This window comes from Gorilla gorilla, chromosome 1, assembly GCF_029281585.2.
Source record: "Gorilla gorilla gorilla isolate KB3781 chromosome 1, NHGRI_mGorGor1-v2.1_pri, whole genome shotgun sequence".
NCBI classification, from domain to species: Eukaryota; Metazoa; Chordata; class Mammalia; order Primates; family Hominidae; genus Gorilla; species Gorilla gorilla.
This window is the reverse complement of record NC_073224.2, coordinates 7,993,375-8,015,337: the sequence shown is the minus strand read 5'-3', so window position 1 is coordinate 8,015,337 and position 21,963 is coordinate 7,993,375. Positions and strand designations below refer to the sequence as shown.

The following is a 21,963-nucleotide window of genomic DNA, read 5'->3' as shown; positions in this document are numbered from 1 at the left end:
TCCCCATTGTGTCTTCTTGGTGATCTCGTCAAAGAATTAGTTGACTGCATATACTTGAGTTTATTTCTGTTCCACTGGTCTATGGGGCTGTTTTGATAAAGGCGTGGATTTTTACTGCATATGAATTATACCTAAATTTGTCTTTTTTTTTTTTCCTTTTTCTGGAGAATGGGGTCTCGCTATATTGCCCAGGCAGGTCTCGAACTCCTGGGCTCAAGCTATCCTCCCGCCTCTTGCCTCCCTGAGAGCTGGGATTACAGGCATGAGCCACCGCGCCCGGCTGAATTATACCTGAATTAACTTGACTAAACAAACAAAAACAAAAAGATCCCAGGTTCAGCCGATGAGCTCCTTTTTTTTTTTTTTTGAAATGGAGTCTTGCTCTTGTCACCCAGGCTGGAGTGCAGTGGCACAGTCTCAGCTCACTGCAGCCTCCACCTCTGAGGTTCAAGTGATTCTCTTGCCTCAGCTTCTTGAGTAGCTGGGATTACAGGTGCCCGCCACCACGCCCAGCTATTTTTTTTTGTATTTTTAGTAGAGATGGGGTTTCGTCATGTTGGCCAGGCTGGTCTCAAACTCCTGACCTCGTGATCTGCCTGCCTTGGCCTCTCAAAGTGCTGGGATTACAGGCATGAGCCACTGCACCCAGGCTGAGCTCCTTTCTTTTGGAGCATATTTGGTCTGCTTTCTCTCTAGCTTCAGCACCTGAAGTTTTTGCTGCTCCTGCCTCAGCCCCAGCCCCGAATGACAGCTTTCACCTGGTTCATGGAGACTCAGGTCTGCTGTCATGCCCCTAAGCAGGACTAGATGCCTCTCTCATCTTGTAGAGCATTCTCTCTGCAGTTCTGTAGAAAGGTGGTGGCCATCGGAACCAACTGCTTATTCTAGCTTCTCTGTGCCAGGCTCTGTTTTAAAGGCCTCACGTTTAGCCATTCACTCAGTGTTTTCTGACAGCCTTCTAGGATAGGTACCGTTATTTGGGTTGATGTAGTGCTTGGTCAAATGCAGTATAATGAAGGGATCAAGGAGGGAGCAATTCCAAGCAAAGCCACTTGTTCATCCATCCTGAGTCTAGGAGATTTGGAAGATCTAAAGAAGTAGCAGGTGATTATTGTCACCCTTTTACAGATATGAGGCACAGACAGACCCAGTCATTTGCTGACATCCCTCCACTGAACTGGGTGCTTGTCCTTTTCACTCACCCAGAGGCTGAGCGAGTGCCTCTCACCCACCAAGCTCTGTTGAACTTGTGCCTTTGCCAGGCTGTGGTCCTGTGGCCGTCTCATGAGCTGCAGAGTAGGTCTGTGTGTGTCTCTCCTCAAGGTACTCAAGGTGAGGCTTTGTGTGCATGCCTGGCACACATCAGCCGTTCCGTGAGTGTTAGTGGAAGAGGTGAGTCAATGAGTCAGGGAGTAAAATTTGTGCTTTAAAAGTAGAACATGTCGGAGAGAACCTGTACTGCCTTCCAGCCATCTTGCTGTGAGAGGACAGGGCATGGGCTCTGGAGTTTGAAGGCTGGGTCAGGTCATGCTCTGGATTCTTTACTCACTCGCATGGCATGTCCTTAGTTTCACTTCCCTCACTCTCAGTGGAGCCGTCGCAGTGGGCAGTGTCAGAGGCAACATCCATTTAGCACTGCCAATTTGACCCCCAGCCCCATCTTATACTGGCCTCCCACCCTGCTTCTGTGGGGTGCCTCAGAGGAGAGCAAGGCGAACCCCAGTATGGAACCGAGACACGGTTTTGACAACACTGTTGATCCCATTTGGAAAATCCAGCTATGTGATTAACAATTAGTCTCTCTGCCTCTGCTCTGATGTAAGCGGAGACCACATCCTTCCTGCCCCTTCTGGGGCTGCGACTGCTATAAATTCATTGCATTTCCTCTCTAGCTGTTCCTGAGGCTGGCATCTGGGTAAGTCCAGCTCCGTGGGGCAGCGTGGGCGACAGGACCGGGAGAGCAGTGGGGGAGGTTGTGTTCAGAGGGCAGAACTTGTCCCGGTTAATGCACTAGGAATTTCTTCTGGCGTCTCCAAGGTTGTGCTTCAACAACATTTCTGGAATGTTCTTTTATCATTATTTGGGCTCTACGTGTGCAAGTGCGTGTGTGTGTATGTGGCGGGGGGAAGGAGGGAGGACAGCGGCAGCAACCATAGTTTACACCCACGACTTCAGCAGATTTGCCCGGTATCCCTCCCAGGGGAGAAGATGGATGGGATACATAGAAGGAAACGAACCTCCTTAAAAACCAAAGGGCAGCAGATTTTTGTGCTGGTGTTAGGGTGGAGGGAGCACAGAAGAAAGGCAGAATCCTGATGCAGATGGAAGGACTGATGGGGCAGGAGCTGGGAGGGTATGCGGAGCTAATAGGGCTGTCTGGAGAGCAGTGAGTCACCTCAGGATGCACAGGGCTGGGTTTGCGGGGCTCAGGAGGCGAGGAGTAGATAGGCAGGAATGGAGATGGGACGGGAGAGATGAGTGAGTCTGAGGCATCTTGACATTGAACTGCAGTCACAGAAATTCCAATTTGGAGAGCTCCACAGTTTTCCAGGCTCTCTCCCTCCCTTGAATGTTATTTATGGCTTTAGGTTGAGGTGCTTTGCCAAATACAGTATAATCAAGGGATCAAGGAGGGAACAATTCCAAACAAAGCCAACTTGTTCATCCATCCGGACTCTAGGAGATACGGAAGATCTAAAGATACAGCAGGTGATTGCTAGTTTTTGTGGAACTCACGGTCTAGTTGGGAAGACTATGTTGGTGAATGCTGCAGTGATACACCTGTGATAAATGCTGGGGAAGTGTGTCTTTTAGTCATCTATTTTATTGTCTTTGTCTTTGTCTGACTGAAACAAGTGATGGAAGACATGGTCTCATATCTCTGGTCAAAATCCTGGCTCTGTTCCTTCCTGGTTCTAAACCCCTTGGCAGGCTTCCTAGTCCCCCTAAGACTCAGTTTATGCATCTATAAAATGGGGCTAGGAATAGGTGCACCTCATAGAGCTCTGTGCAGGTTAGATGAGGAAAAACATCAGTGAGTGCCTAGCCTGTGGAAAGCTCTAAATTAATGTGAATTATAATGATAACAATTGCGAATTTTGCAAGGAGACATTAAAGGATGTATGTTTTTATTTATTTTATTTTATTCTATTTTGTTTTTTGAGATGGAGTTTTGCTCTTATTGCCCAGGCTGGAGTGCAGTGGCGTGATCTTGGCTCATCGCAACCTCCGCCTCCTGGGTTCAAGCGATTCTCCTGCCTCAGCCTCCCGAGTAGCTGGGATTACAGGTGCCTGGTACCATGCCTGGTTAATTTTTGTATTTTTAGTAGAGACGGGATTTCTCCCTGTTGTTTGGTGAGGCTGGTCTCCAACTCCTGACCTCAGGTGATCCACCCACCTCGGCCTCCCAAAGTGCTGGGATTACAGGGATGTATGTTTTTATTATTCTCCATTATGCACTCCCAGCTTCATCTCACTTCAATCCACTGGTTGATAGAAGTGCAGTCAAAGACTGTCCCCTCCTCTGCAAGCTTTTATGTTCTCTCTCCTCTCTCCCTAGCCACGTCCTGCTCTGTTATCAACACACTTACTCACCTCCTGGCCTTCTTCTTCTATTGTCTCTCATCCCTCTTCCCTCACAAAAACAGAAGCAAAGAGCCAGAGCCTTCAGTTTGGAGGAACTGAAAACATTCTCTTCTGCTTTCTCATTTTGTAGATGAGGAAACTGAAGTTGAGGAATAGTGAAGAGTTTGTCCAATGTCATAGCCCCGTAATCAACGGGACAAAAATTTTCTTGCTGATGTGTCAAGATGGCATCGTGAGGTGGTTGTTCACCGTAAACTGTAATACAATCCTGTTTATGGATTTGTTTGCATATTTTTCCCTCCATAGGGAAACCTTTCTTCCATGGCTCAGGACACACTCCTGGATCGAGCCAACAGGAGAACTTTCTGGTAAGCATTTGGCTAACTTTTTTTTTTTTTGAGATGGAGTCTCGCTGTGTCGCCTAGGCTGGAGTGCAGTGGCGTGATCTTGGCTTACTGCAACCTCCACCTCCCGGGTTCAATCAATTCTCCTACCTCAACTTCCTGAGTAGCTGGGATTACAGACGCCCACCGCCACACCCAGCTAATTTTTGTATTTTTAGTAGAGACACAGTTTTGCCATGTTGGCCAGGCTGGTCTTGAATTCCTCAGCTCAGGTGATCTACCTGCCTTGATCTGTCAAAGTGCTGGGATTACAGGCGTGAGCCTCTGTGCCCGGCCTTGGCTAACTTTTCAAAATTAAAGATTATGACTTGTTACAGTCATGTGACATTTTTTTCTTTCTGTTTGCTGAGTTTTTGATAATTTATATCTCTCAAAGTGGAGACTTTAAAAAAGACTCATCCGTGTGCCGTGTTCACTGCCTGGTATCTTAGTGTGGACCGAAGCCTAAGGACCCTGAAAACAGCTGCAGATGAAGATGGCAAGCACCCGCTGCAAGCTGGCCAGGTACCTGGAGGACCTGGAGGATGTGGACTTGAAGAAATTTAAGATGCACTTAGAGGACTATCCTCCCCAGAAGGGCTGTATCCCCCTCCCGAGGGGTCAGACAGAGAAGGCAGACCATGTGGATCTAGCCACGCTAATGATCGACTTCAATGGGGAGGAGAAGGCGTGGGCCATGGCCGTGTGGATCTTCGCTGCGATCAACAGGAGAGACCTTTATGAGAAAGCAAAAAGAGATGAGCCGAAGTGGGGTGAGTGGAAGGAAGACTTTTAAAAAAAATTGTGGTGAAGTGCACATAATGTACAATTTTCCATCATCTTTATATATATATATATATATATATATATATTTTTTTTTTTTTTTTTTTTTGAGACGGAGTTACTCTTGTTGCCCAGGCTGGAGTGCAATGGTGAGACCTTGGCTCACTGCAACCTCCACCTCCCGGGTTCTGTTCAAGTTCTTTTCTCATTTTCAGACCAGGTTTGGCTTTTGTTGTTGCCTTGTAGGAGTTCTTTATGTATTCTAGATATTAACCCCATATCAGATATATGATTTACAAATATTTTCTCCTATTCTGTGGGTTGTCTTTTCATTCGGTTAACTGTGTCCTTTGATGCACAGAAGTTAGTATGATTTTTTTTTTTTAAATCATGGCCGGGCATGGTGGCTCATGCCTATAATTCCAGCACTTTGTGAGGCTGAGGTGGGTGGATCACCTGAGGTCAGGAGTTCAACACCAGCCTGGCCAACACGGCAAAACCCCATCTCTACTAAAAATACAAAAAAAATTAGCCGGGTGTGGTGGTGGGCACCTGTAATCCCAGCTACTCAGGAGGCTGAGGTAGGAGAATTGCTTGAACATGGGGAGTGGAGGTTGCAGTGAGCTGAGATTGCACCACTGCACTCCAGCCTGGGCTAAAGAGCAAGACTCTGTTTCAAAAAAAAATTTTTTTTCTTGTATTGTCTTGGTTTTTTCCTCTTTTCCCCTCTCACGGTAGTGCTATGAGAAGGTGGAGGCAAACTGTTTGCTTTCTCTAACTCCTTTAAAAAGCCGATGCAGACTGTACCTACCCCCTGGGCACCTGCCATGATTAGTCCCTCTTTATCTGAATCTCAGCAGTGCCTAGACCTGCCTCCAATTCTCCATCCAGCTTCTCAGACCACATGTTTTGTCCAGTGTCTGCTGTGTGGTCAGCAGGCTTGGGCCTCTGCTTCCTATGGCCCAGAGGGCAGCCTCTCTCCTTGAAGAACCGCGGAGTTTGGGGCAGAAGCCTTTCCTTTCACCACCACTTTGGGAATTGGAATGTAAAAGAAATTCTCTTAATCCCCATGTACACATTGGGGATAAGGTTCTTTCTTTTGTCTTGTGTTCTAGGCAAAGGTAGGGCTCAGAGAAGGGCAGGGTATTGCAGGATGATGATGTAGAGCTGGTGGTGATGGGAAGGAGGAGTACAAATGAGTCAGTGGATAGGGAGACACATGTTAAGGCAGGGCAGCAGTGTGGGTGTAATGACACTGGGGAAACAGACAGCAGTGTGCAGCTGGGGGAGGTCAGAAACCAGTTGCTGCAATGGCTCTCACCTGTAGTCCCAGCTACTCAGAAGGCTAAGGCGGGAGGATCGCTTGAGCCCAGGAGCTCAAAACCAGCCTGAGCAACATAGTGAGACCTCATCTCTAAGTAAATAAATAAAGCAATTATCATTGTGTCAGTACTTATACACTCACATACCCAAATGAAAGTGTCATAATCACAACTGTAGAAGTACTTTGCTAAGAAGTTTTTATGGATTTTATGGATTTGCCATGCCATTTGCCATGTTGGCCAGGCTGGTGTTGAACTCCTGACCTCAGGTGATCCACCCACCTCAGCCTCACAAAGTGCTGGAATTATAGGCATGAGCCACCATGCCCGGCCATGATTTAAAAAAAAAAATCATACTAACTTCTGCGCATCAAAGGACACAGTTAACCGAATGAAAAGACAACCCACAGAATAGGAGAAAATATTTGTAAATCATATATCTGATATGGGGTTAATATCTAGAATACATAAAGAACTCCTACAAGGCAACAACAAAAGCCAAACCTGGTCTGAAAATGAGAAAAGAACTTGAACAGAACCCGGGAGGTGGAGGTTGCAGTGAGCCAAGATCTCAAGAACCCCATGAAACAGCTTCTGGTATTATCCCTCCTGCAAGTGAATGAGGTGAGCCTGGAAGAGATCCTAACTGGCCCATGGCTTATTTCCAGCCATAACTAGAGCTGGGGTAAAAAGCAGGGCATGTCTCTGATCAAAGCCTGGCTCTTAACCACTACACCATCTTTGCTTCCATATCTGGATTTTGAGGCAGAAAAGTTATAACTAGGGTTAGAAGTTTGTTTGTTTGTTTCCTGGGGTGGGATTAGGTTTTAGGTAATAGACTTTGGCTAATTTACTGTCATGGCTCCTACCTGAGTCCCAGTTACTCAGGTGGCTGAAGTGGGTGCATCACTTGAGCTCAGGAGTTCCAGGCTGGAGTGAGCTATGACCATGCCACTGCCCTCCAGCTTTGGAAACAAAGCAAGACTCTGTCTCTTAAAAAAAAAGAATAAGATTTTGGTTTTGGCTTAGATTTTTTGGATTTTATTTTGTGATATGGTTACCAAGTAGACAGCTGTCAGAGGTCTTTTATGGGCTGGGCGCAGTGGCTTATGCCTGTAATCCCAGTACTTCAGGAGGCCAAGATGGGAGGATTGCTTGAGCCCAGGAGTTTGAGACCAGTCTGGGCAACATAGTGAGAACCTGTCTCTACAAAAAATGCAAAAATTAGTTGGGTGTGGTGGCACGTGTCAATAGTCCCAGCTGTTCTGGAGGCTGAGGTGGGAGGATCACTTGAGCCCAGGAGGTTGAGGCTGCAGGGAGCCATGATTGTGTCATTGCACTCCAGCCTGGGCAATAGAGTGAGGCCCTGTCTCAAAAAAAAAAAAATCATTTATGTTACTCATAGATTCCTGCCCACCTGAAGTTATCTGTCTTATATATTTCCCCTAGTGACTAACTCTTGTTTTACCTAACCTGAATTTCTCCTATAGAACGCCTTCTTAAGATATGCTATCTAGTGACAGTTTGGATTTGTGATTCTCAACACAGATGCATGTTGGAATCACCTGGGAGCTTTTAGTATGTGGTGGTTCCTGGGCCTCACCTCAGAGGGACTGAAAAAGAACCTCTGGGCGTGCAGTCCTGAAGTCCATATTTTTAAAGCTTCCTGGGTGATTCTAAAGTCAGCCAGGATTCCCAACCACCAGATTAGGCATGAAACAGACTGGTCGTTCTCACTCTTGAAGAACCAGACATCTAGACTTGACAATAGAAGACGTGTGTGAAATGGATTGCAAGGAACTGGGGTCAGGGAAGGGTGACCTTTCTTAGGCCACAGCCATGTTGGGGATACAGGAGAGCTTGGAGATGCCCTCACAATCAGGCTGCCAGGGGCAGGCAAAAGCAAACGAGGGTAAAAGAAACTTAGCCTGCTTCGCATGTTTGCTGATTGATTTCCAGGCCTGAGGAAGAGATTCTGAGACTGGGGACAGTGGGAACACCTGCTTGGCAGGTGGACAGCAGAAGTTGTTTTGAAACTAGGAGTGCAGAAATGCTCCCAACTAGACTTTTGACTGGATACCTGTCCTCCGCAACTCAGAGCCATGTTTTGATTTGGGGGATGTTTGGGGTCTCCTCTCTCATGCCAAATATTAGGCCAGGTTTCAATTGCATCCTCTGTGATAATAGTTCTGGGTTTTGACACCATTTTTTTCCCTTTTAGGTTCAGATAATGCACATGTTTCTAATCCCACTGTGATATGCCGGGAAGACAGCATTGAAGAGGAGTGGATGGGTTTACTGGAGTACCTTTCGAGAATCTCTATTTGTAAAATGAAGAAAGGTAAGCAACTGGGGTGGTGCTTCTAGTTGAGTTTTAAGACCTGGTTCAGGAGGCTCTGTGAAGCTGAGCAGCTGGGTAACTTGGCCATACTATAGGTTCCTGCTCTTTGGGATGCAAAGGCCTGTCTCAGGAAATCCATTGTCAGTTGAAGAAACAAATTCATGTTTGTGTGGCTCTTGCAGTCCCGGAACCAACGGGGGCGATTAAGCGTTTCAAGTTTGATAAGGCATGGGATGCAGATTACTTAAAGGAATAAGATTGATTCAAAGGATCTTTGGGCTGGTAGCTACACATAGAGACGGGCCGTCTGCTCAACTGTGTATCTTGAAAACTTGACACCAGAGATTCTCGGCACCTTTCCTACCCAGTGGGGAGGAGCTGCACCTTCCATTTCTCCATTCCGGTTACCACTCGCTTCCGATGACAGGCCCCCGTTGAGAGCGCATCTCAGGTGGATGTGTGTGGGCTTTCCCCCTAACTTCCTGTCTTTGCTGTAGATTACCGTAAGAAGTACAGAAAGTACGTGAGAAGCAGATTCCAGTGCATCGAAGACAGGAATGCCCGTCTGGGTGAGAGTGTGAGCCTCAACAAGCGCTACACACGACTGCGCCTCATCAAGGAGCACCGGAGCCAGCAGGAGAGGGAGCAGGAGCTTCTGGCCATTGGCAAGACCAAGACGTGTGAGAGCCCCGTGAGTCCCATTAAGATGGAGATGCTGTTTGACCCCGATGATGAGCATTCTGAGCCTGTGCACACCGTGGTGTTCCAGGGAGCGGCAGGGATTGGGAAAACAATCCTGGCCAGGAAGATTATGTTGGACTGGGCGTCGGGGACACTCTACCAAGACAGGTTTGACTATCTGTTCTATATCCACTGTCGGGAGGTGAGCCTTGTGACACAGAGGAGCCTGGGGGACCTGATCGTGAGCTGCTGCCCCGACCCAAACCCACCCATCCACAAGATCGTGAGAAAACCCTCCAGAATCCTCTTCCTCATGGACGGCTTCGACGAGCTGCAAGGTGCCTTTGACGAGCACATAGGACCGCTCTGCACTGACTGGCAGAAGGCCGAGCGGGGAGACATTCTCCTGAGCAGCCTCATCAGAAAGAAGCTGCTTCCCGAGGCCTCTCTGCTCATCACCACGAGACCTGTGGCCCTGGAGAAACTGCAGCACTTGCTGGACCATCCTCGGCATGTGGAGATCCTGGGTTTCTCCGAGGCCAAAAGGAAAGAGTACTTCTTCAAGTACTTCTCTGATGAGGCCCAAGCCAGGGCAGCCTTCAGTCTGATTCAGCAGAACGAGGTCCTCTTCACCATGTGCTTCATCCCCCTGGTCTGCTGGATCGTGTGCACTGGACTGAAACAGCAGATGGAGAGTGGCAAGAGCCTTGCCCAGACATCCAAGACCACCACCGCGGTGTACGTCTTCTTCCTTTCCAGTTTGCTGCAGCCCCGGGGAGGGAGCCAGGAGCACCGCCTCTGCGCCCACCTCTGGGGGCTCTGCTCTTTGGCTGCAGATGGAATCTGGAACCAGAAAATCCTGTTTGAGGAGTCCGACCTCAGGAATCATGGGCTGCAGAAGGCAGATGTGTCTGCTTTCCTGAGGATGAACCTGTTCCAAAAGGAAGTGGACTGCGAGAAGTTCTACAGCTTCATCCACATGACTTTCCAGGAGTTCTTTGCTGCCATGTACTACCTGCTGGAAGAGGAAAAGGAAGGAAGGGCGAACGTTCCAGGGAGTCGTTTGAAGCTTCCCAGCCGAGATGTGACAGTCCTTCTGGAAAACTATGGCAAATTCGAAAAGGGGTATTTGATTTTTGTTGTACGTTTCCTCTTTGGCCTGGTAAACCAGGAGAGGACCTCCTACTTGGAGAAGAAATTAAGTTGCAAGATCTCTCAGCAAATCAGGCTGGAGCTGCTGAAATGGATTGAAGTGAAAGCCAAAGCCAAGAAGCTGCAGATCCAGCCCAGTCAGCTGGAATTGTTCTACTGTTTGTACGAGATGCAGGAGGAGGACTTCGTGCAAAGGGCCATGGACTATTTCCCCAAGATTGAGATCAATCTCTCCACCAGAATGGACCACGTGGTTTCTTCCTTTTGCATTGAGAACTGTCATCGGGTGGAGTCACTGTCCCTGGGGTTTCTCCATAACATGCCCAAGGAGGAAGAGGAGGAGGAAAAGGAAGGCCGACACCTTGATATGGTGCAGTGTGTCCTCCCAGGCTCCTCTCATGCTGCCTGTTCTCATGGGTAAGGAAACTCGGCTTCCAGGTGCTTCCTCCTGCTTCCTCACCAGCTTCTTCTTGGCGCTTGCCTCCTCTCATCTCTTTTCAACTATCTTCCAAATACAGTTGCCACAGCTACATCATAATGCCACCACTGTCTGTTTGAGACTCCTTCATGAGCAAAGATTGATGTATGGTAGGTGGATAAATGGGATGAGGAAAAAAAATAAAACAAGGAACAAATGTTTGGGGAATGCCAGTTTAGCACAAGATATTAAGTAGGATGTAGGATTGCCTACAAATATTTGTCAACTGAAATTTCTTGTAAGCTACTTGGAGCACTAGTGCCTAAGAGTCAGTCAATGTCTGTGGGGCAGAACAATGCCAGAGAGTCTGTGTCCCAGGAGCAAGGGGACAGAGGGCCTCAGAGCTGGAGGCTGGGGGGATGTTTCTTAGAAACGTGCAATCTAAGCCTCCTTTAAGGAATGGTGGGACCTGGGCACATAGAGAAGAAATTAAAGGAATTCTGCGCTGAAGACTGGTATGAGCCAAGTCATGAATGCAGTCTGAGAAAAAGTGGGTGCAGGTGACAGTGGAGAGAGACACAGTTTCCTTGGAAAAAAACATGATGAAGGTAAATCAAGGGAAATAGAGCAGAAATGTGGAGACCCTCTTTCTAGGCCCCCATGTTGCTCTGCACTGGGCATTGCCAAAACCCCGCTTTCGGGTCTGTTCACACACTTGCTGGGTGGTGGGAAACTAGTGGCCAAGTCTGTGCAATGAAGTGGTTGAGTCACCTGACTTCTGAGTCCCTTCTGGGTTTATCGTTCAGTGCCTCCTGCAGAAGGACCACCCACAGTGGTTGTAGGAAGGTGGCCACCCTGTGATGTGTGAGTTTAGCCTGGATAGAAGACACTTGACATGGGGCAAAATTAAGGGAAACAGGAGGCTTGGCCCTTCCACGGGCAACAATGAGTTTCAGCTTTCTCGATCCGTTGACATTACCATGACCAGGACCACCTTCCTAGTCATGGTTTGGCCATGAAGGACTGACTGCCCACAGGGCCACAGTGGTGGTGAAGACCCAGGTCCTGGTCACAGGGACTTGAGGTCTGGCTGTGGGACAGTCCGGAAACAAGTGCAGATGTCGGGAAGGGGGTCATGGGCTCTGACAAGGAAACTTGCAGAGTATCCAAAGCACAAGGGGACAAACCTGTTCACCAGCAGGGCATGGGTGTCCCTGCTCAGCCAGCTTCCGGAGGATGGGCAGTGAGAGAGTGAGAGAAGGAAAGGGGCAGCCAGGCTGGGGGCTTACAGTGTTGAGAGAGAGGGCAGGTGTGGGAAAGCAGGGTACGGTTTCTACAGCAGGAAACAGTTCCGAGTGACTGGAAAAAAGACAGTTGTCTTCATTCATCAGGCTGCCATAACAAAACACTGCAGGCTGGTTGGCTTATAAGCAAAAGGAAGGTTCACCTTACGGTTCTGGAGGCTGGGAAGTCCATGATCCAGGCTCTGGCAGATCTGGTGTTTGGTGAGGGCCTGTTCCCTGGTCGATGGTGCCTTCTCACTGTGTCCTCACATGGCGAAGGGGCAAGGCAGCTCTCTGGGGTCCCTTTCCTAAGGACAGCAATCCCACTCCTGAGGGCTCCACCCTCATAACTTAACCACACCTCAAAGGCCCCATCTCCTGATACGTCATGTTGAGGGTTAGGATTTCAGCATATGGATTTTGGGGCACACAAACATTCAGACCATAGAAATGGGAGAAGAAGAGTAAGACAGAGAGAAAAGTAGGCAGAACTACTCATTAAGAGTGAGGTGGAAGGTGGAGAGGGCAGGGAGACCTTATGAAGATCACACACCTGTGAGGAAGGTTTGCACACTCTCACTGAAGCCCCGGTAGGAGGCTCAGCACCCATTTCTCTAGATAGCACCTTCCTTCCTCTGAGGACAGACTGTGACTGGAACCCTGGTAGGTGGCTCAGCACCCATCCCTCTAGATGGCACCTGCCTTACTCTTAGGACAGACTCTGACTGGAACCCTGGTAGGTGGCTCAGCACCCATCCCTCTAGATGGCACCTGCCTTACTCTTAGGACAGACTCTGACTGGAACCCTGGTAGGGGGCTCAGCACCCATCCCTCTAGATGGCACCTGCCTTACTCTGAGGGCAGGAGCTTGCTTTGCATGTTCCAGTCCTTTCTGAGAACCAGAAGCCTGAGCATCTATTAGAAATGCAGGATTGTGGACCCAATCTTAGACCTAGAGAGCTAGACTTTGCATTTGAATGAGAGCTACAGGTGATTCAATGGTGACTGCACGTGTGGGTGCAGTGGCTCTTGCCTGTAATCCTAGGTTTTTGGGAGGCCAAGATAAGCGGATTGCTTGAAGCCAGGAATTCAAGTCCTACCTGAGCAGCAAAGTGAGAGCACTTCTCTACAGAAAAACAAAAGCAAAAACGTGACTGCCTGTTGGAGTCACCTGGACATTTAAAAAAGATCCATATAGCTGGACACAGTGACTTATGCCTGTAGCCTCAGCTACTCGGGAGGCTGAGGCAAGAGGATTGCTTTAGCCCAGGAGTTTGAGGCTGCAGTGAGCTATGATCATGGCACTGCATTCCAACTTGGGTTTCATCTGAAAAAAAAGTTTAAAAAATTCATCTAGTTCCACCTCAGAGCTTCTGATTTTATTTCCATGGATGTGGCCTGGGCTTGTGATTTTTTTTTTTTTTTTTTTGAGATGAAGTCTCGCTCCATTGCCCAGGCTGGAGTGCTGTGGCATGATCTTGGCTCACTGCAACTTCCACCTCCCAGGTTCAAGTGATTCTCCTGCCTCAGCCTCCCTAATAGCTGGGATTACAGGCTCGTGCCACCACACCCAATTAATTTTTGTATTTTTAGTAGAGAGAGGGTTTCACCATGTTGGCCAGGCTGATCTTGAACTCCTGACCTCAGGTGATCTGCCTGACTCGGCCTCCCAAAGTGCTGGGATTACAAGTGTGAGCCACCATGCCCAGCCTGGCCTGAGGATTTTTGTGAGCACTCCTGATGCTATTGTGTAGCCAGGAGTGAGGACTGCCCTCTGATCACCCAGCACAGAACGTTCAGGGCCATGTTGGGACAGTGGACTGGTAAGGGCGAGAGGAGGACACTGGGGAGCAGGCTGTAGGGTGCCACAGTCCGCCACAGTCACAGGCTCATGCTCTCCGTCTGAGAGGAGGCAGAAGTGGTTTTACCAAGGTTCATCCAGCCCTCTTCATTTCTCTGGGAACAATTTTTGGTTTCATGACCCATTTCTTAATCCCCGGAAGGCACTTCTCTGAACTGGTGCCAGGCACCCCGGCCCCCAGCTCCAGTTAGTTGTTATTCCAGGCTGATTTCTTTTCTTTCTGTCTTCCTTCTAATCCCTAGATTGGTGAACAGCCACCTTACTTCCAGTTTTTGCCGGGGCCTCTTTTCAGTTCTGAGCACCAGCCAGAGTCTAACTGAATTGGACCTCAGTGACAATTCTCTGGGGGACCCAGGGATGAGAGTGTTGTGTGAAACGCTCCAGCATCCTGGCTGTAACATTCGGAGATTGTGGTGAGTCCCCGTGCATGTGATCTGTGTGAGTGCAAGTTCATATGAGAGAGAGAGAGAGAGAGAGAGAAACAGACTGGAGAAAGATCTTCAGGACCAGGTTGCTGGTGTGGTTTCTTTCTTTTCTTTTTCTTTTTTTCTTTTTTTGAGGCAGAGTTTTGCCCTTACTGCCCAGGCTGGAGTGCAATGCCGTGACCTCGGCTCACTGCAATCTCTGCCTCCTGGGTTCAAGTGATTCTCCTGCCTCAGCCTCCTGAGTAGCTGGGATTACAGGCACCCACCACCATACCCAGCTAATTTTTTGTATTTTTAGTAGAGATGGGGTCTCATCATGTTGTCCAGGCTAGTCTCGAAGTCCTAACCACAGGTGATCCGCCCGCCTCGGCCTCCCAAAATGCTGGGATTACAGGCGTGAGCCGCTGCACCCGGCCGGTGGTGTGGTTTCTGCTGTAACAAAGTGCCACAGACTGAATGGCTTCAACAACAAAAATTCGTTTTCTTGCAGTTCTGAGGCTGAGAGTCTCAGATCAAGGTGTCAGCAGGGTTGGTTTCTTCTGAGGCCACCCTCCTTGGTTTGTAGATGCCCCCTTCTCCCGGTGTACTGATGCCGTCTTGCCTTGGGGGGAAGAGTGGCCTAGTCTCCTCTTCTTACAGGGACAGCAGTCCTGATGGATTAGGCACAGTCAAGCATGACTACACAAGACCTAATGTTAACCTAGTCACTCCTTTAAAGACCCCATTTCCCAAAACAGCCACATTATGAGGTCTTGAGGATTAGGGCTTCAACATGTAAATTTTTGGGGGGCACAGTTCAGCCCAGAACAAGTGAGAAGGTAGAATGGGTTGGAGGCCAGCTGGGGAAGTTTTGTGTGGGGAAGAATGAATGAGAAACTGAAAAAAATGTCATTTCTTGAAAAGACCATGATGCTCAATATATTCCATTTCCTCATGGGCCATGTTCACAGATGAGAATTGGAGAATTTGCCATTTACAACAATGGCAACCTCACCTAAAAACTATGAAAATACTTTTTTTTTTTTCTTTGAGACAGGACCTCTCTCTGTCACCCAGGCTGGAGTGGGGTGGTGTGATCACAGCTTACTGCAGCCTCGACCTCCCAGGCTCAAGCAATCCTCCCACCTCAGCTCCCCGGAGTAGCTGGGACTACAGGCATGCACCACCATGCTGGCTAATTTTTGTATTTTTTTTGTAGAGATGTGGTCTCATTACGTTGCCCAGCCTGGTCAGAATGCTTTGTACGGGTTGAAATGTCGCAGGGAATCTCCTGTGACTTTATTAATAATGTGCTTGCTCACACCTGTAGTCCCAGCTACTCGGGAGGCTGAGGCAGGAGAATTGTGTGTAGCCGGGAGGCGGAGATGGCAGTTTGCCAAGATCGTGCCATTGCACTCCAGCCTGGGTGACAGAGCGAGATACCATTTCAAAATAATAATAATAATAATAATAATAATAATAATAATAATAATAATGTGCTTGCTCTCTCCCACACCATGAATCAGATTCACACGCCCCACCGCGCTGGTGCCTGGGCCGTCTCACTAGCTCTGTTTCATTCCCTGCTCTGTGGACGCATGCAGGCGTCTGCATTTTTGAGGAGCTGCACAGCAAGTGTTAAAGTCCGCCACTCTAGGACATTTTGCTACCTCCCTCTCCGGCTCAACACACTCACCTTGTCACCAGTCTTATCAATTTTTCCTCCTACCCGAGCTGTTTTCCACTTTTCCTCGTCCTCACCCCACCAGCCCAGGTCCAGCAACTGTCACCACTTGCCTGGACACGCAGTGACCTCCTAGACCATCAGCTCCCCAGGGATGGGGTTTGTGTTTGTTTGTCTTGCGGTCATCTTTGCCACGCCTGGACAGACATCTTAGTACCTATCGGTGGTCAAAAGCACGCATGAATGAATGTTGGCTCTTTGGTCTCCCTGTGTCTGCCTTTCTCCCTCACCTGACCATTCTCCCCACAAAAGTAAGATTGTCCTTTAGAAAATTCTGATTCGATTGTGCTGTTCGGTGGCTTAAATGCTTTCTGTCTGCTCTGCTCTTTATTTTTTACTTTATGTATTTATTTTTGTAGATGTAGGGGGTGCAAGTGCAGCTTTGTTTGATGGACATATTACTGCACAGTGGTAGTGTCTGGGCTTTTACTGTAACTACCCTTTGTTTTTTGAGATGGAGTCTCGCCCTGTTGCCCAGGCTGGAATACAGTGGAGTGATCTCGGCTCACTGCAACATCCACCTCCTGGGTTCAAGCGATTCTTCGAGTAGTTGGGATTACAGGCATGGGCCACCACGCCCAGCTAATTTTTCTATTTTTAGTAGGGACAAGGTTTCACCGTAGTGGCTAGGCTGGTCTCAAACTCCTGACCTCGTGATCCACCCGCCTCAGCCTCCCAAAGTGCTGGGATTACAGGCGTGAGCCACCGTGCCCGGCCTTAGTGTAACTCTTACCCAAATAGTGAACATTGTACCCAATAAATAATTTTCCAGCCCTCACCTGGCTCCCACCCTCCCACCCTTCTGAGGCTCCAGTGTCTATCATTCCATGCTCTATGGATGTTACCCTTTGTTTAGCTCCCACTTGTAAGTGAGAACGTGTGGTATTTGACTCTCTGTTTCTGAGTTGTTTCACTTAAGATAATGGCCTCCAGTTCCATCTGTGTGGCTTCAAAGATGTGACTTCATTCTTTTCTATGGCTGAGCAGTATTCCATTATGTATATAGATCACACTCTCTTTATCTTTGCTCTTTTGATAAATTTCAAATTGTAGTACCATGGAGACTGGCTGTTTGTTTAACCTTATTTCTCCAACTTCATGCTCAAATTCTTTCCCCACTGCCATTGCCCCTGTATGATTCTGGAGAGGCAGACACAAACGGGGAAGGGTAGGGGACAGTGAGATGCTTCGCAGAGAAGTAGAGATCCATTTGTCCATTTGCTTGAAGTTGGTTTAAGGATAGGGACAGAAAGGAAGGAGGTCTAACAGGCTCCAGGACCTAGGAACTATTGCCCTGGAAAGAAACTAGAATGTTGTTCTTGCCCCCATGACAGGGATACAGTATAGTTTTTGTTGCTGGTGGTGGTGGTGATGGTGGTGACGGTGGTAGTGATGTGTGTGTGTGTTTGTGTGCATGTGTGTGACGGGGAAACCAATCAAGAATCAGAGCTGCAGCGGGATGTGGAATCCCAGCACTTTGAGAGGCTGAGGTGGGCAGATCACCTGAGCCCAGGAGTTCAAAACCAGCCTGAGCAAGCTGGTGAGACCTTGTCTTTAAAAAATAATAATAATAATAATAAAATATAAATAAAATAAAATGGCTAAGCATGGTAGCACATGCCTGTATTTGCAGCCACTTGGGAGGTTGAGGCAGGTGGATCCCTTGAGCCCAGGAGTTCAAGGTGGCAGTGAGCTATGATCTCGCCAGTGCACTCCAGCCTGTGCAACAAAGTGAGACCCTGTCTCTAAAAAAAAAAAAAAAAAAAGAAAGAAAAGAAAAAGAAAGAGAAAAAGAATCAGAGCTGCTTTTCCTTTCAATATAGATGGAGGGCTGGGATGAAATCATCAAACACAATGGGGTGACAATGTTGGTAAAGACAAGAAACAGCTGAGTGCGGCACTGGCGAGGGCAGTGCCGACTGCGGGCACATCAACGGTTAGGAACACGAGGGAAGGAGGTGGGTGCACAGGCCCACACCACCCGCTTCACTTACAAACCAGGAGCGCACCATTCACATGTCTGGGGGGTGATCTCAATGCACCCGACACTGTTTATGGCCGGGAGTTCACTGACGGGTGCTCCCTCTGCTGTGACGGGGGAGACTGGGGGCTGACCTCCCAATGTGCCTTGTGCTGTATTCCGGAGCTCTCTGGTCAGGTGTGTTCTGATGCTTTCTGTATTCCGGAGCTCTCTGATCAGATGTGTTCTGATGCTTTCTGTATTCCGGAGCTCTCTGATCAGATGTGTTCTGATGCTTTCTCTATTCCGGAGCTCTCTGGTCAGGTGTGTTCTGATGCTTTCTGTATTCCGGAGCTCTCTGGTCAGACGTGTTCTGATGCTTTCTGCCTCTGTTCTTGGCATGAAGGTTGGGGCGCTGCGGCCTCTCGCATGAGTGCTGCTTCGACATCTCCTTGGTCCTCAGCAGCAACCAGAAGCTGGTGGAGCTGGACCTGAGCGACAACGCCCTCGGTGACTTCGGGATCAGACTTCTGTGTGTGGGACTGAAGCACCTGTTGTGCAATCTGAAGAAGCTCTGGTGAGTCGAGCCCGTTCCCCTAAGGAAGCTCTGCCAGCGAGGCGTGCTGCACACTCTGGCTTCAGTGAGGCCCGGTGGGCTGGGGTTTGAGTGAGACTGGCCTCGGCGGCTCGGGTGACTGTGTGTGCTTGTCTCGGGGTGTCTAGCATTGCGGTCAGTGAGTGTTTGTCGTGGGGAAAGCCACACACTCAACCCTGACAAGGAGCATAAATAATAACAAAAAGAAGACGTCTGCCTTTACGGTGCCTACTGCCTAGCTGACAAAAAGAAAAAACCAGTGTAATGCATTGCTTTAGAGGAGTTTTAGAACTTCATGACAAGCCCTGGGTCCTCATATTGTATAAGAAAAATGGTGCTAAAGCAATGCAGACCCTCGATGTTGCATGCAGCCCTTCCCTGAGTGCTTCTGGGAGACTTGCATTTTGAAGGAGAGAAAAAAACACTTAAAAATGGAAGGGCCATTTCTCACCCATTAGGATGGCTATTATCAAACAAAAGCAAGAAAACTAGAAAACAGCAAGTATTGACGTGGATGCGGAGAAATGGAAGCCATTGTGTGTTGCTGGTGGGAATGTAAATGACGCAGCCACTATGGAAAACAGCACAGCAATTCCTAAACAATAAATACAGAATTACTATTGGAGCCAGCATTTCCACTGCTGGGTATATCCGCAAAAGAGTTCAAAGCAGGAACTCAGCCGGGAGCGGTGGCTCACACCTGTAATCCCAGCATTTTGGGAGGCTGAGGCAGGTGGATCACTGGAGGTCGGGAGTTCGAGACTAGCCTGGCCATCATAGTAAAACCTTGTCTCTACTAAAGATACAAAAATTAGCCAGGCATGGTGGCGCATGCCTGTAATCCCAGTTACTCGGGGTGGAGGCAAGAGAATCTTTTGAACCTGGGAGGCGGGGGTTGCAGTGAGTCAAGATCCCGTCACTGCACTCCTGCCTGGGTGACAGAGGAAGAGTTAAAAAAAACAGAAGGCAGGAACTCAAACATGTTATTTGTACACCCATGTCCATAGCAACACTATTAGCAATAGCCAAAAGGTGGAAATAACCAAACGTCCTTCAACGGATGAAGGGTGTTGAAAAGTGCTATATATGTACATTCAGCTTTAAAAGGAATTCTAGTACACACTACAAAATGGATGAGCCTCGGGGACATTATGCTAAGTAAGATGAGCTAGACTCGAAAGGGCAAATACTCTGATTGTCCTTATAGGAGGTGTCTAGAACAGACAGATTCATAGAGACAGGAAGAAATGTGGTTGCAGGCAATGGGAGGGCAGAGAGTGGGAAGACGTTGTTTAATGGTTATGGAGTTTCAGTTCTGCAAGATGAAAGGAGTCCTGGAGATGGCTGTGGTGATGGTTGCACAACAATGCGAATGTGCTTAAGGCCATTAATTGTGCACTTAAAAATGGTTAAAATGGTAAATTTTATTTTACACGTATTTTACCACAATAAAGCTGAATGTAGGGAGCTGGGAAGACGTGGTATTGGTGGGAGCTTGGAGAACGCTTACTTGTTATTCCACCAAATGGAAAAGGAAATCAGAAGTGTACATAGAGCTTGTGTCCACTCCCTTTCCATGTGTAAACTGGAGCAGAGGCAATGGCAGGTATGGGTGCTTCCTTGTCCATGGTGGAGCGTGGGTGAGAGACATGACTGATATTCTGCCATCTTTATGGAAGGTTGGTCAGCTGCTGCCTCACATCAGCATGTTGTCAGGATCTTGCATCAGTATTGAGCACCAGCCATTCCCTGACCAGACTCTATGTGGGGGAGAATGCCTTGGGAGACTCAGGAGTCGCAATTTTATGTGAAAAAGCCAAGAATCCACAATGTAACCTGCAGAAACTGGGGTAAGTCTTCATGGGTGTCTTAGCAGAAAAGTAACTTCTTTTCAGAGGTGAATTATTTGGAAAATGTGGATGGGGGTTACTTTGGTCAGGCAGAGCTGAAGGTAGAGTAAGGAGGTAAAAACATCAGAAATGCTTTGAAGGACTGGATGCATATAATGTATACTGCTGCTAATAAGATAATTTATGCTAATTTATGATTATAGAACTAGAGTTTCTTAGTGTTGGAAGAAACCTTAGAGATGGTGCAGCCCAATTGCCTGTTGAGGGAAAAACTTGCTTCCAAGACACTCACATGAATAGTCACCCATTTTATGTGTGCATGCTTGCAAGCATGCAAGTTATCGCACAGTGCATGCAACCTCTACACTAGGAAAGAGCTCTCACCCTGCAGCCTCTACGCTAGGAGAGGGCTCTTACACTGTAGCCTCTATATCCTCAACAGTGTCATGGCTCAGCACCTTCACCTATGTAGCCATGCTCTCCCAGGTACACAGGCTGGTTTGTTAGTGTCTGTCTTTGAAATGTGGTGTCCAGACCTGATGATGCATGGTGGATGTTTTACCTCCTGTTGCAGAGAACTATGGTTTCACTGGTGGAATCTCTGATTTCCTAGTTTTTTTTGGCAGTTACATAAGCCTTTTGATTCATGTTGGAATTCTGCAGTAAACAGTAGTAGGGAATACCCGCTAATAATCATGCACTTTCCCTGTACCACTTTCCTGTATCACTTTCCCTGTATCACCTGCTCTTTCATGTTTTTACATGGATTTTCTCAGTTGGCTTCAGAAAGATGCTATAGGGTGGGGTATCTGTGTCTCCAATTTAAAGAGGAGAAAATAAAATTCGGGGAGCCTCATACCTTTGTCCAAGGACACTCAGAGAGAAGGTAGTGGAACTCAGTGTAGACAAATGTCTGTGACCTCCCAAGCCACTGCCTTAATTCCTAGTGCATTGCCTTAGGAGATGTTGCTAATGGGCTCTCTACAGGGCTTCTTCATCTGGCTCTCAGCCTAAGGGTGGGACCTCCAATTTAGCTTTGCTAAACCTCATCTTACCTGTCTTTTGACCCATTGACTAGGCAGTTTTGAATCTTCATTCTGACAATAATATCTACAAATACAATAAGCAAATTGTATGGGTCTTCATTCATTCACATTATTAATATATATACCAGCCAGATCAGCATTCAAGACAAAATTTGGCAGGAAAGGTCTTCCCAGAGGAGTAATCCACTAATCCGTAATTAACAACCAACATCTGTTCACAAAGCTCTGATACTTCCTTGGACCTCTCCCATCAGCCAATCCTCAGATGTGACCATATCTCTTTCTATGAAGTCTTCCTGCAGTGCCTTCATTTCCTCGCCTTAGGGTATTACCCTTCCTTAGCAAATTGCCTTAGAATATTACTCTTCCTTGGCAATTTGACTTCTGCTTCTCTAGGTTTGTTCATCAGACATGATTTTGTCCCTTTATTTTGCAGGCCCTCTGGGGGCTCTGTGGTGGGCACTGACAGCAGCAGTGAGTAAAACAGACCAAAATTCTGTATTCACAACCATTCTTTTAGGGAAATGATAACAGATAATAGATGTGCTAAACAAT

The 21,963-nt window shown here is 47.9% G+C and overlaps 1 protein-coding gene across 6 annotated transcripts in view; it reads left to right on the top strand.

Moving 5' to 3' along the window:
- Positions 1–21,963, top strand: part of NLRP3 (NLR family pyrin domain containing 3) — an 88,347-nt gene that overhangs the window by 54,513 nt on the left and 11,871 nt on the right. For 2 of the 6 annotated variants that reach the window (XM_063706965.1, XM_063706969.1), the window contains 7 exons: positions 3,892–3,953; positions 4,421–4,741; positions 8,295–8,414; positions 8,912–10,664; positions 14,052–14,222; positions 18,324–18,494; positions 20,192–20,362. In XM_063706965.1, coding sequence (XP_063563035.1) covers positions 4,459–4,741; positions 8,295–8,414; positions 8,912–10,664; positions 14,052–14,222; positions 18,324–18,494; positions 20,192–20,362 — 2,669 coding nt within the window. In that variant the 5' untranslated portion in view covers positions 3,892–3,953; positions 4,421–4,458. Of the gene's footprint in view, positions 1–1,894; positions 1,916–3,403; positions 3,954–4,365; positions 4,742–8,294; positions 8,415–8,911; positions 10,665–14,051; positions 14,223–18,323; positions 18,495–20,191; positions 20,363–21,963 lie in introns of those variants that run through there. The other 4 variants (XM_063706976.1, XM_055380897.2, XM_063706966.1 and 1 more) reach the window with 4 other exon arrangements.